This window comes from Manacus vitellinus, unplaced genomic scaffold (assembly GCF_001715985.3).
Source record: "Manacus vitellinus isolate BGI_N305 unplaced genomic scaffold, ASM171598v3 scaffold_66_pilon, whole genome shotgun sequence".
Lineage (NCBI taxonomy): Eukaryota > Metazoa > Chordata > Aves > Passeriformes > Pipridae > Manacus > Manacus vitellinus.
In genome coordinates this window covers 1,710,121-1,724,212 of record NW_021940729.1, presented here as the reverse complement: position 1 = coordinate 1,724,212, position 14,092 = coordinate 1,710,121, and the positions used below count along the sequence as shown (strand labels likewise).

The 14,092-nt window shown below is 41.2% G+C and overlaps 1 protein-coding gene across 1 annotated transcript; it reads right to left on the bottom strand.

Annotated features, from left to right (window-relative positions):
• Positions 1-4,037: 4,037 nt before the first annotated feature.
• On the bottom strand, positions 4,038-12,602 carry LDHB (lactate dehydrogenase B). The gene is made up of 7 exons (XM_029963965.1): positions 12,564-12,602; positions 10,520-10,637; positions 9,841-10,014; positions 7,761-7,934; positions 6,104-6,221; positions 5,141-5,264; positions 4,038-4,381 (listed from the first exon to the last, which is right to left on the bottom strand). The coding sequence occupies exons 1-7, from the start codon at positions 12,600-12,602 to the stop codon at positions 4,214-4,216; spliced, it is 915 nt and encodes a 304-aa protein (XP_029819825.1). The 3' UTR covers positions 4,038-4,213.
• Between the last annotated feature and the right edge of the window lie 1,490 nt (positions 12,603-14,092).

Below are 14,092 nucleotides of genomic sequence, written 5' to 3'. Positions count from 1 at the left end.
ATTCACTGTGTGGCAACTCTGCCAGACATCAGCTGTTACCTCACTAAATTCTTTCTCAGCTCACAGAAGTGAGACAATTTTGCTTGCAAGGATACTGGACAGTAACAAGGCTGAGTTTGAAAAGAAACATATAAAATGTGTATTGTTTTCCCCAAATTTCCTGTAGTTGTCTGGAGATAGCAATGCAAGGACAATGCTGTGCATTCTGCCCTACCTGAAACTCCTTTTGGAACTGTTACCTCCTGGGATGTCATCTGCTCTGCACACTTTGATCCAACCACTTCTGTTTAAATAGATCAAACCCTTTTGTAAAAACTAACTCAGTACAACACTCCAGGAAGTGAGCCGTGGATATTGTCTTCACACCACAGTCCCTCCACAAGAACCACTTCAGACAGGCTTTTTTGGTGGAAAATCAGCTTCAGTCTCCATGGCTGCAAGTGGGTAGGGGAAGAAACACTCCAAGTGTGGGAGTTTATGAGGAGGTAACCGTCCAGGACTGGCTGGCTCTGAACAGAACTGGGGTTTCAAGGGTTCCCTACATTAATTGTAGGGAAAAAAATAAGACACGGATGTTAGAAATGCTCATAGGCATCGAGACAAATTTTAAAGGAGGAAAAGACGATGGTTTGTAGCAGTTACTGATGCACACGGACTGTGCTTTAGATAGTGAGCAGTAGGTGGCACTGGTGGCATTAACGCGAGTCCTCCAGTGCCCGCGTTGTTTTGTCATTGCAGAGTTTAGGGAAAATCAGGGAGGTGTTCAAAAATCCTCTAGGGACAGCCCTAATTGCCTGCCTGACCTCAGCAAGCTCAGATCAGCCCAGCTGGGAAGTGGTGGCCTTTGCTCCTTCTTTGTGCAAGGCCAAAAAATGCTCCAAATCTCACACGAGTGCAGAATTGTTCCTTTCATTTAGAAGACAGTTGTACAGTGACCCCGGGAAGTGGCCAGGAGAGAGAGGGGGCTCAGAACCATCTGAAGTTTTGGGGAGTGATGTGACACAGAGGACTTTCCTCAGAGACACCAGGCATGTTTTGTCCAAAATAAACAGGCAGGACACACCACCCTAAAGCCATCCATCTCAGCTGGTGTGAGGCTGGTGTTCCCAGCTCTGAGAGCACTGGGGCCTCTGCTGCTTCATCCTCAGAGCAAGAATGAGAGTTACCAACCCTGCAGACACCAGCTCACCACGGACAAGTTTAATGTTAATCCTGTTGGACTCGGCCTTGGAAAATGATGCTAGATGAGCATTTTCATTGCTCTCCAGCTGTGTGTTCTTTTTAACACTATTTCACTGTTTAAACCTGCCTTCAATTCCCTGCCCCAATTTTATCCTTTGACTACTAAAAAAGCAGCTGATTTAACACTAAAAGTCAGTAAAATCCCTTGTGTCTCTCTTGTCTGTCAGTACCTGCTTGTCTGATATTTGCAAGGTAGTCAGACTGACCTTCTCTTCTGTATCTAATTACCTGGAAATGCAAGGGGGTCCAGGTCCTTACAGCAATTAAAATAACATTACTGATCTTACCTTGTGTGAGTGGAGCAAGTTGTCCTCTGCTTTCTGAAGTGCTGCTTCTTACTGCTCTATCCAAGTGCATCAGTGTTTTCTGGTAGACCAAGGAGTGACAAAGGTACCTCTTGACACACAGGAACGTGGCTAAAAACCTGTATTGCCTTTCATAGGATAACAAGAATAAAGTTCATGTATCAGTGGCCTGGACAAAGCAAAACATGACTTTATTATGTTCCAATGAAAACCCACAATTATCTTTTTAAGTACTATGACAGTATAGTTATTAAGGTATTAAGACTATATTATGGATATTATTGATTGAGTTCAAGGAATAGACTGGTGTTCTATCAGCATAGACAGGGAAGCTGTTTGTTCTACAGCCAGGCAACTCTAATGAAGATATAAGACTGTGTGAGAAGATTCCCAGCAAAAAAAAAATAATTGCAATATAATTCATGTACTTGCATAGGGCTTACAAACATCAGTGAATGCAAATAAACAGCCTGAAGAGCCTGTTTATAAAATCTCAAAATCCCCTACCTGGGATACTCATTCCTATTTAACAACTTTGAACTAATCCCCCATAACATCCACAAGGCCACTTCATTGCTGATGACGTTTTTTAGAATTTTCTTTCATGATGGAAAAAAAGAGTAGAAAGAGAAAAGAAGTAGCAGCACAGTGAGGTTGCTGATGTGCTAAGAAAAGTGCTCACCACACAAACCACTGTTCTTCCCTTATCCCTTCATCTGTATCCACTCCCTCTTTTAACAGACCATTAGCTCTCTGGTTGCTTAAAGTCCAGGCACAAAAGATCTTGTACTGTTCAGTCTGTGATCACTAATAAAATAAAAACCCTCAAAAGTGGCTTTGGAGGGGACTGAAGGAGCAGCTGACAAACACGAGGTGACAGCAGCTTCCCAGCTCACACACTGCTGCCCACGTGCCTTTCACAATGCACCATCCTACCTGGGGGCTGTTTGCTGACCACAGAACGAGGTATGACCCTACACTTTAATGGGTGAGGGTGCAATCAGTGAGAAATCTGTCTTACTGCAGCCCAGTGATCTTCAGAAATCAAGATTCATCACCAGAAGGGGAAAGGCCCCACTCCCTGTCCTCCAAGGCAACCAATGCCTCTTCATGCACATCACTCTCCAGAATCCTGCAAGACTGTCCCACAGCATAGCTTTGAATTCCCTCATTAACTGAGAACAGCATAAGAACAAAGCCAGGAAGGAACTGTACAAGGTTCCTGTACTAAATGTGCTCAGGTGAATATTCCTAATGGGTGTGTCCTGCAAAGAGCAGCATTTTATGCCATTTACCTCATAACAGCTGATCATGAACAGTTCTCAGCAGGAACTATAAGATAATCTATCCAGGGGTGGAAAGCCTGGATCTCCACACCAAGTTATGAAAAGAGAGACTACAATTTTCAATCTCTTATTGGCAAAGAATTCTGCTATTTAGCCTGTCACTGAGAATAAAACATCTCCTAAGGCCTCCCTGGGATACCCTTTGTAAGTAATGCTGTCAGCAACATCCCGTGCATGGTATTTTAGTAGCTCCATGATACTTTACATGATACTTACTAAATCACAGAAGTTATCTTGCAATAGAACAAAACTTGTGTGACCTATTTCGAAGGAATGACAAAAATTAGGCTACTTGCTTATAAAGTTTTTTTAGTCCACTATGCAAAGCATTTTAATGGAGATAGAAAAGTCCTTTAAATTGCTCCATCTTAGTCTCAGACCATTTGTTATGAAAAAAAATCTTGCAAGCCCCTGAATTATGATTTAAGATAGATTTAATACTGTTTGTCCCCTGGACATCTAGAGTGATCAGTTCTAGGCATGCCAAGAAAATACAGGCTATTCTATGGTTAATGTCCATAATTGTGATTAAGAAATAATCTTTGGGCTTTATTTTTTTTTACAACTGTTCTCCATGTATATGAGCACTTCAAAAAATCATGCTGAAATTTAGAGATTGAAGACCCAACTTGAATTGTTTAATAAACAAGACTATCACCATGGACTCCAGCCTAATGCCAAAAAATCTCCTTGAATTTCGGTTATCAAATACAAAATAATCCTGTTTTTTCCACTTTATAGAAACTAGGTATCATTAACAGGCAAAGAATTTAACCCAGGAGAGAGAAGTATCTACAAGACTCTTCTAGGCCAGCCAGCATAATCTTATTGTTGGCATATTTTTGGCAGGCAGCTCAGAGGCAAATCCCCATTCCATTTCTTCTGCCCATCAGTAAAAAAAATAGGAATTACTCTATCAGAAACAAGAACTACACTTAGCCAGCACTTGGACTGAGAAAAGGCTTCCACTAAGGTGGTGTCAGTGAAATCCCACCACAGGCTATTACTACATTATTTCTAACCTTCTGAAAAGACATGCCAAGTCTTACACTTCCATGTAAGTCTGTGGCAAACATTAAAGGAGGATGCCAGAGTAAGCTAGATAATTATATACTCAAAATAAGTCACTAGGACAACAAAACATGCCTGAAAATTACTTTATTTGTTCGTCAGGTTTGTGCGTTACAGCAAGCGTAAGTTTAGCTACCATGAACCGTCTGGAAGAGCATTTAATGTTAACTTTAGAGATGGAGAGTGAGTAGAGCCCATATCTGCACACAACATGCTGGTTTTCTATGGCTGGAATCTGGCATTCATGAGTTACAGATCTTTGATATCCTTCTGGATGTTCCACAGGGTATCCGCGCTCTTCCTCAGCTGAGTCACCTCATCGTCCTTCAGCTTTTGGTTGATGACACTTGTCAATCCAGAGGCACTTAGGACAGAAGGCAGGCTCAAGAAGACGTCATTCTCAATGCCATACATGCCCTGCCACAGACAAAAGAGATCAGATATGAGCCCATCACCCCAGATGTGCATTTAGTTTATAGAACAGGAAGCCTCCTGAGAGCAGAGCTAAAAACTACCATTTTACAGCCTGCAGAAGAATTTCAGTCTCAGTGTATTTGAGAAAATAAACAGCATAGAGCTGTTTTGGACCAAATGTCTGGCAGTGCCAAGATGGCTGATTGCAGAAACCCTACCTTCAAAGCTCTTCAAACCTCTCACTTTTATTTCTATACAGCAAGTAGCTGACAAGACTCAGATGCAGATTAGGGCAGGTCATCCTTCCTGCTACAGAGGCATCAGTAAGCTCAACCTGCTCAGAGTCCTTGCTGCACCAGGGGTTACAGAGCTAGTCCAGACTAGATGCAGCCAGTTACACCAGCTATAAAAGGACACAGTTCTCCCCCCAGGACTTTTGCTAGGCAGTGGTTCATGGAATTGCAGCTGGGCCTCCATGAAGTTTTCCAGTTTTACACCAAAACCTCCTTCCAATGAATGTGCATGCCACAAATGGCAAACTTTACAAAAGGGTAGCACAGAGAACTTATTTTCAGCTCCATACTTGTGAGAGGAGTTGGCTAAGAGGTCAGCCTAGAAGGAATGGCAAGAGTAAGCTCCCATTTTAAATTCAAAGTAGTGTTTTACAAAGCTTCCTTTGTTCAGCCCCTTGCTTACCGAGACTACTTAGCTTGTGATAACAACAAAATGAACTAGAGCATCCAATCAGCCACCACTTCTTACCTTTACCAGTGTTGAGATGGAATGAATCCTGTGCAAGTTCTTCAGCATGGTCTCACAGAGGTCAGCAACACTAAGGCCAATAGCCCAGTTTGTGTATCCCTTCAGTTTGATCACCTCATAGGCACTAAGGAAACATGGAAAGACAATTGCACTAAGATGTCTTCAAGACACTCTGTGACTTACAAGTCTTAAGAGGAGTGAAAGTTTCCCATTTAAAAAAAAAAATTAAACTCCTGCAACACTTTCTAAGTTTTGGAATTAAAATATCAAAGTAGGAGAGTGATGTGTTTCAGCATTAGAAGATAAAGTATACATATTCCCATATGTATAATTAAGAATCCCTGTTGTTCTCACAGGATTAGCTGAAAAGAAAATCAGCTTCCATCTAGGAAGAGTTCTTAGTGTTAGGTAGAAAAGCACACCTACACCTAATAAATTCTCAATTTCAGTCAGTGACACAATCATTCTGAGTGCATTTGGAATAGATAAACATTTAGAATCGAAGCCATGCACTACCTACACACACCCCCTGGTGTTTTTAGCCAACATCTGGAGATAGTGCAGGAGAGTACACTCATATCACAAGTGAGACAAGTCATTTAGCAACATGTGAACAAATCTTCCTGCATCAATGAACAAAATTTCCCCCCATTCCAACTGCTCACAGAAACACACTGCCCTTCCCTGTCTTGTGCCCTTTGAAGCTCCATGAGAGAAAACAAGTACACACAGCTCTAAGCTCTGCAGTACTTCAGTGGGCATGTTATGCAACAGCTTGTCTGGCTGCAGGATAATGAAATAACCAGCTGAAATCCTGCATTTTTGTGTTTAAACCAGCAGTCCCACTTATCCATGCAGCCCTCTAAATAAAAGGGCATGAAAGCTGCAGCACAATGGAGAGACTGTGCAGACAAGCTATTTTCAGCATCACATATATCCGTGTTATTCCTCAGGTCATTGTACCTGTCAACCACTTTCTTGTGGACCTCCTTCCAGTTCTCAGGGTCTTTGTCAGTTCCCATGGCAGGATTCAGCTGCTGGAGACAAACCCCTGCCACGTTAATTCCGCTCCAAACAGCCACTGGAACAGAGGGAGGACAGAAGTTTCAATAGCACTTTGCAACTCCCCATTCACTTTTTCCTACCTAAAACAATTGGAACCATAAGTAGCAGCAGCCAGAACCACAATAATGTTTGAGGCAGATTTGCAGTTTTCATTTAGCTGCAGTTAATGCTGACAACTCTGGGTGTCAATTGTGAGACTATTTTAGTACTGGCACTTTAACGTGTTGATTGTAACACACGACAGCAGAACTTTGAGACCTTGGAAGGTGCAGACAGCCCTCTCTGAAGTCAGAAACCTCAAATTCTATCAAAAAGGCACATCTTAGCTGTTCAGCCTTTTAAAACTCATTCTGCTCAAAACTGCAGCAAGGATGTATTTGCTGTTTCACTAATCAGTGTTAGGTTCAGCCTTCAAGAAACCTGTTCTTATTTACATAAGTAAGAGGGTAGCAATATACAAACTAAAAATATCAAGAGAGGAATTTGCACCTCTCTTCATACTGGAAGCTTACAGGCAGGTTCATCCTCTGTTCCTGTGAAGTAACTAGGAATTCTGAGTTACTTCAAAGCAAAAACTGATGCAGGATGAGCTCTGTGTAAGCTCAGCCAAACTGTGCTTTCACTAGGGTAGGGCTGATCAAATGCAATGGGACACTGAAGAGGTGGCTCCCCTAGAATATATGAAGCAGTACCAATGCACACACATATTCTGCTGCATCATTTCAGACTTTAAATACATGAGCTGAATTAAGACAGATGTGTTTCTTTGATTTTATATGTGTTTGAAACCATCTTTTAAATATCACAGAGAAAAGTTAAGAAATAAGGTAAGGGATAATTTTGTTAGCCTGAGCCTGGATTGCCAAGTTTTCTGTTACCTCTAACAAGCTCTGCCTTTGACTTAAAAGGAGCTGACACTGCTTTCAGAGGAGAACTATGCTACAGGCTGTTATGGTACTCCAAAAACTGAGGATAAAGAAAAGTACTAAGCTGTAGCCTTTAGGACACAACTTGAGCTCACAAAATGGGCCTTTTCAGTTAAGGGTTTAATTACTAAATATGTGCAGCTACATTTCACAGGATCACAGGATGGTTTGGGTTGGAAAGGACTTTAAAGATCATCTCATTCCAATCCCCTGCAATGAGGCAGCCATGGCTTCTCTGGGCAACCTGTGCCAGGGCCTCACCACCCTCACAGGGAAGAATTTCTTCCCAATATCCAATCTAACCCTACTCTCTGGCAGTTTGAAGCCATTCCCCCTTGTCCTGTCACTCCAGGCCCTTGTAAGTAGCCTCTCTCTACCTATCCTGTAGGCTCCCTTCAGGTACTGGAAGGCCACAGTTGGGTGATCCTGAAGCTTTCTCTTCTCCAGGCTGAACAATCCCAATTCTCTCATTTCCTGGACTTGTCTCAACTCAAATCTTCATAAAACCACAGCTAAGTGCCAGTAACTCGAGCGGAGCTGCATCTGTTCCTTCAGTTTTGTAACACCCTTAGACCTCAACCTCTAACACTCTACTGCTTGTTCCCAAAGAGGTCAGAATTGCTCCTTACCACTGGAATCACCGTGCTCTCCCAAGATCCAGCCATGGCAGCTGCTTGGATGAATCCCAAGCCTCTCGGACATCAGATAGCGAAATCTGGCCGTGTCGAGGTTGCAGCCACTTCCAATCACACGGTTTTTTGGCAGGCCACTCAGCTTCCATGTGACATAGGTCAAGATATCCACTGCAAGGAAAAACATGCACAGTAAATTAAACCACTCACATCAAGAATGCTCCAGCAATTACTTTACTGCAAGTAGTAGGGCAATCAGGAGGGCTCAAAACACAGCTGTGCTCATTGGTCAAAGTATTTTGGGTCTGACTATTTGGGGGATTTAAAATTAATGCACTGCTTGAGATTTTTTGAACAGTAGCTTGATAGGTCCTAAAAAAATTTGAGTAAGATCTTTGGAGATTAGATTCCTACACATTTTTTTGTCACAGTTAAACCCCCAGGGCACTCAGAACTGGGACTGATCTCATGTGGCTAAAACACTCAAGTAATTTCCTGAAGTAATATTACCTTCTAGTTCATCATCACAACAACAGGTAAAACAATTCACAGTGAAAAGTTTGAGATTTGCACACTCTTTGTAGTTGGTAATTACTTCAGTTCAACTTCTTGATTTGTGCATTAAGCAGTTTCTGCATTTACTACCAATATGCTTTAGTTGCATGTCTCCAAAAACAAAGCTTTAGAAAAAACACAAAGCTAGGTGGGGCAGACAGAAGGATGTGAGTAAAGAGAAAACCTCTAATCAACAGGTCAAAGCAACAATAATAAACAGGCTGCAGTTAATTATGACTCCAACAATCAGGAGCCAGCCAGTTCTCAGGAGGGAACACATTTGTGCATACAGATCTGAAATACATCATTTGCTCTGCTCAGGCACAAAAAGCACATCATCTCAGCACAGTTCACACCTCCTTGACATGTTCATCAGGCACAGCTTTCTTCCCATAGCTTCAGCTGGGGCTGTTCCTGCCAGGATCACAGTAACTTGTACAGACTACAGAGCACCTCCCTGTCCATGAGCTCCAGGCTGTCTGGCTTTCCAAGTCACTAAAGTCCCTTCTAATGAGCTCACAATAACTTCCACTATATAAGACTAGTGGACAAAACTCCACACATTGAGAAAACAAAGGGTTATAAAAATAATTCTGCAAAAGCAACATGCAATTCTCCTCCAGCAGCTGCTCCACTGGAGAGAAGTCTATAGATTGAATCCGGCCCTGCTAGAACAAGAACAAGTTGATCTTTGTCACAATTTGATTTTTTGATAAGTGTTTAAAACTGCCCTAAGTTATTGTACTTGCACAGTAGGCACTTGCTCAGAACACTGGTATTCAGTAGGAGTAATTGAACACCAGCTAATTACTCAACCCCCAGTTGAGCTGCCAGCTTTGCATGCACTGTTTCCACTCTGTAAAGTTCTCTCTAAAAGCAGTGTTACTTCACCACCAGGGTCCTGTAGCGCTGGCCTCACTCAGATGTTGAGTCAAGCAAAGACAACCCTACAGGGACACCCCACAAAGCACATCAGAATGTTTACAGTTAGCTTTGGACATCCAAATATCCAATTGCCTCAGTGCAATGAGGTACTTGCAAGTGAGCACACAAATATGTGTAATCAGTTATAACTAAGTCTTTTCTAATCCAACTGCACTACAGTTGTACTACAGTTAGCCCTTGTTCCACCATAGGCTTCAGCATCAAATTCTTTTTCCTGAAAATATAGAATATAGGACAAGTTCTTCATCCTGAAAAGTGGCTGTATTGCATCCAGACACAAAAGTTATCCTTTAGAAATAAAAGTTTTAAACTACCAACTGCTTAAGCCAAAGTATGTAAAGAACTGAAGTATTTACCATAAAGCATTCTTTTAAGATAAGGACACCATGACAAGTTCTGGATAAAGAGAGCAGCAGAATGTACAGGATATTTGTTTGTATTCTGTTGTTGGCCACTACCTGGCAGATGTCCACAAAAAGCTATTAACCTTCAATTTGTATTTGAAAAGACTGTCAGAGAATGAATGTTGTGTTTTATCAAACCGAAGTTTTAAGGGTTTCAGAAAAGACTGCCTTGCCTGGATTGGAAACCACGATGATGATGCAGTTGGGGCTGTGCTTCACAACCTGAGGAACGATGAATTTGAAGACGTTCACATTCCTCTGGACCAGGTTGAGGCGACTCTCCCCCTCTTGCTGACGAACGCCCGCAGTCAGGATCACGATCTTGGAGTTGGCTGTCACCTTGTAATCTACACCAGAGCACAGGGGGGGAGATACAGAATGTGTTAAATACACTTGTCACTCATTTCAACAGCACTGTGTTCATACAGTGTTACAGGCAGCTTCTCCACTGTGCATTCCATTCAAACCCAAAACCAGGAGACATCAATATTAAATCCAGTACCACCTCTTTAACATTGTCCAATTTAGGTATCAACATATATGGGTCTGGAGAGCACCTTCAACCACCCAAATCTCACTTCCACTTTCCAAATCACATTATTTCTTCTACAAAGAGGTACTATAGCTTCATTAAAATCAGTTTTACTAAACAAGCTCCAAACTGTAAAGTGGCCATTAGAGATGTAAGAGAAAGCCCAGATTAAAAACTACTCCCACTGCTATGGTGTTCATCCAAACTCTCACCCCAATTCATACACTTTTTCAATGCCAAATTCTTTGAATTCTTTAGGATTACACAACTAATTCTCCACTATCAAGCAAAGTCATAGAATGTCAGTATTAAAGGTTCACCTTTGTCTGCCACAATCTTGTGAGTGTGAAGGAACAAGCTCCCATGCTGTAGGTCCATCATTTCTCCTTTTAGTCTGTCTTCCACAACATCAACCAGAGCAAGTTCATCACAAAGACCCTGAAAACAACAAAATTTGGAGTCAGTGAAGCAGTTCACTTGCATTTTAAAGTTAGCCCTGAGCTGAGGTGTATTTTGTTTCAAAGTGACACACCACAGCAATCTGAAAGCATCTCTTCTCCAAAGTTAAACCTGTGGGACAGTACTATCTTGGTGTTCTGATGTATCTCACAGGAACAAAGTCAGAGGCTGCTACAGCACAGGTTCATAAAACTCATTCAGACTTTCCAAAAAAGATATTATCTGTGGGGAGTTTGAGTTCACAGCCAACCCTTTGCTAGAAAAGCACTTCATGATTTAGTAATTATATTTGGGAAAAAAGTTATATCTTTCAGAGTTGTAACAAAACTTCTAAATCTATCCAGCAAATAGGCCTGCTGTAAATATTGAAATGCCTAAAAGAACACTCCACATAATTATCAAACAAGTATTCTCTTTTAGCATGCCTTCAATCAATTAATTTCACAAAACTATACAACAGGAACAGATATTTTCCTCAGCCCTAAAAATCAAGAGAAAACAGATTCTTTAGTTGTTTTTCTCTACTAGAGCTACTATGTTATATTTACTTTGCAGAATAGATTTAGCCATGTATGCTTGTTGTCCAGCCAGGTTAAGTCGGGAGATAACCTCACACAGTCTCAGAACAGGAAAACAATGAAGTATGGGAGTGAAAAGGTGTTTTGCTCTAATGCAAAGCCTTCCTTTGGCTTTTCCTTTTGACAGAAATTTTTATTATCCTTGTAAATTCCATTATCCTTAAAGGCTGATCAGGTAGTAAATTATATTGAAATTCAAATTACTACTTCTCTGTTTTCCTAGATATCTACACTCTATTTGAGAGCAGTTAAGCCATTTTTAGCAACTAAAATACTGTTTTTCCTGTGGAAAAATATATTTAGCTGCAGACATTTTTTTTCATTTCATTTCATACTCTGAAATAGTGTTAGTTTATTGATTTTCTGCATTGCTTCCCTTAGCAGCTGATTTGATAAAACTGTTGAAGAAAAATCATAAGAATCTGTATCTGTACTTGCTCTGTTCCCAAAATAGCCTGCAGGGTAAAATGAATGTCTCAGTTGTTTAAACACTATGAAAAAGCATGCTTAGCTGAAGTCATTGGTGTTAAACTAAGGAGTTAGTGCAATCAGAGTTTGAAAAAATAATGTGTGCACATGTGCAATTATGGATAGGTTTATACACACAGTCCGATGGGACTTGCAAGCAATACTCCTCAAACTCTGCAGGTTCCAAGAGCAGGTTCTCCCTTAAAGAGAAGAGCAGCTGGAATACCTCCAATGACTAATTTCATGAATTTGCATCACTTGTCTAGAGAAGAACTCAGCTCATTATCAGCACACACAGGAATGAAGCCTACACAATCACCAAATGCAGCTCAAAATACTCTCATTTAAAGCAGCTGATTTGTGACTGTGGACATGCTCCCATTTCTAAATCAGTGTGGCAACATCAGTGACTTGTCTCTAACAGAGAGGGAGCTAAAAATAACCAGCATGGAAGTTTTGGTGTCATGCAAATTTAAATACTAAATACTACGCCAGTAAACTGAAATTAGTATTAGAGCCAAACTGTGCACAAGTAAAGCCACAAATTGGTTGGCAGAGGCTGAACGTGAGCCAATGTGTGCCCAGGTGGGCAAGAAGGCCAAGGGCATCCTGGCCTGGATCAGGAATAGTGTGGCAGCAGGACCAGGGCAGGGATTGTCCCCCTGTGCTGGGCACTGGTGAGGCCACACCTCAAATCCTGTGTCCAGTTCTGGGCCCCTCACTACAAGGACATTGAGGGGCTGGAGGGTGTCCAGAGAAGGGAACGGAGCTGGGCAAGGGTCTGGAGCACAAGTCCTATGAGGAGCAGCTGAGGGAGCTCTGGGGGCTCAGCCTGGAGGAGGCTCAGGAGGGACCTTACCACTTCCAACAACTCCCTGACAGGAGGATGTAGCCACATGGGGGTCAGGCTCTGCTCCCAGGGAACAAGGGACAGGACAAGAGCAAACAGCCTCAAGCTGTGCCAAGGGAGGTTTAGATTGGATATGAGGAAAAAATTTCTCACTGAAAGGGTGGTCAGGCACTGGAACATGAAGGTGGTTGGGTCACACCCCTGGAAGTGTTTAAAAGAGCTGTAGATGTGGCACTAGGGGACATGGTGGACTTGGTAGTGCTGGGTTAATGGTTGGTCTTAATGATCTCAGAGGTATTTTCCAACCTAAATGACTAATTCAGTTACAAGAACCAGATGGTTTTGTTATAAAAATATTTTATACTGCAGCTTATACTTGTAAGAGAATAAGAGCAGAAGTCTGGTTGACATAAAATCCATGTCATCATCCATGCTTGAAAAATTTAAAACCAGTTTTTACTCTGGGTTTGGTGCATACAACTCATTAATAGTAAAACTTTGTGCTTAGATATCTGAAAGCACAAATTTAATGCTGCCTAAAGCAGTGTATTAAACACAGATGAATTGCAGTGCAGTTTGTGGTAACATCACTTGGCTCCCTCACTGTACAAGGTTACAGGACTTCAAAAACAAACTAGTTCAGCCCATGAGAGGTAAACATTTGCTTAAGAAAATATTGAAAACCACAATGAACTATCACTGTTTTCCCCTTAAATTTCTCCTTTATATAAGTTTTTTTAAAAACTATTTGCTACTTTCACATTAATACTCAAGTTCCACTGTGGCCTTTTCTTAATGTCAGTTTTTCCTCGGTCACAGGGCTCATGAATATCAGCAAGCAAAAGCCTTAATTTTTTTTTTTTAATATTTAAAACCCCAGTATATTAAGCAAACGTTCTCAGGGCAATATGTTGAAGGATCATCTACATAAAATACAGCTGGTTTAGTAGTACATGCAAGATTTTTCATCTGACTGTGAGCTACCTGATTTAAGGCAGCCTCTGCAAGTGGGCAGGGCATATCTGTTTATGCCTTTGTTAAAAAAAAAATCTGCAGCTCCCATCATCTTTCCAAAAACAGCACAATAGGAATCAAATTTAACTCAGTCACAATATTCTCTAAAAACAAGAGATCCTTGTTGCATAATGAGCCTTTGCTTTGCTCAAAGAGAGTAACATAAGATTTGAAAAAAAAAATAAAGTCCTATAAACCAGGAATAGGAAAAGTCAGAATAACCTCTAAATCCAGACCTCTATTTTTAGTTTTTGAAAAACTAGCTAAAACCTCTCTGGAAAAAATAATCATGTAACCAAGCAAAAAAAAAAACCTAAGAGAAATCAAGAAGTCTGCTTTAGGGGATAGCACTATTTTCAGCTATTATGGCACACATGCCTTAAAACAGTAAAAAGCAAACACTTATTGTCTGATTGCTACCCCATATTTCACATCCATTTCTCCTCTGTCCGCATTCTTTTCCCACCAGAGCTCCCTCACTGAGCAAACTCCAGCTTTGTTGTGGAAGAATAAGAAAATTAAGA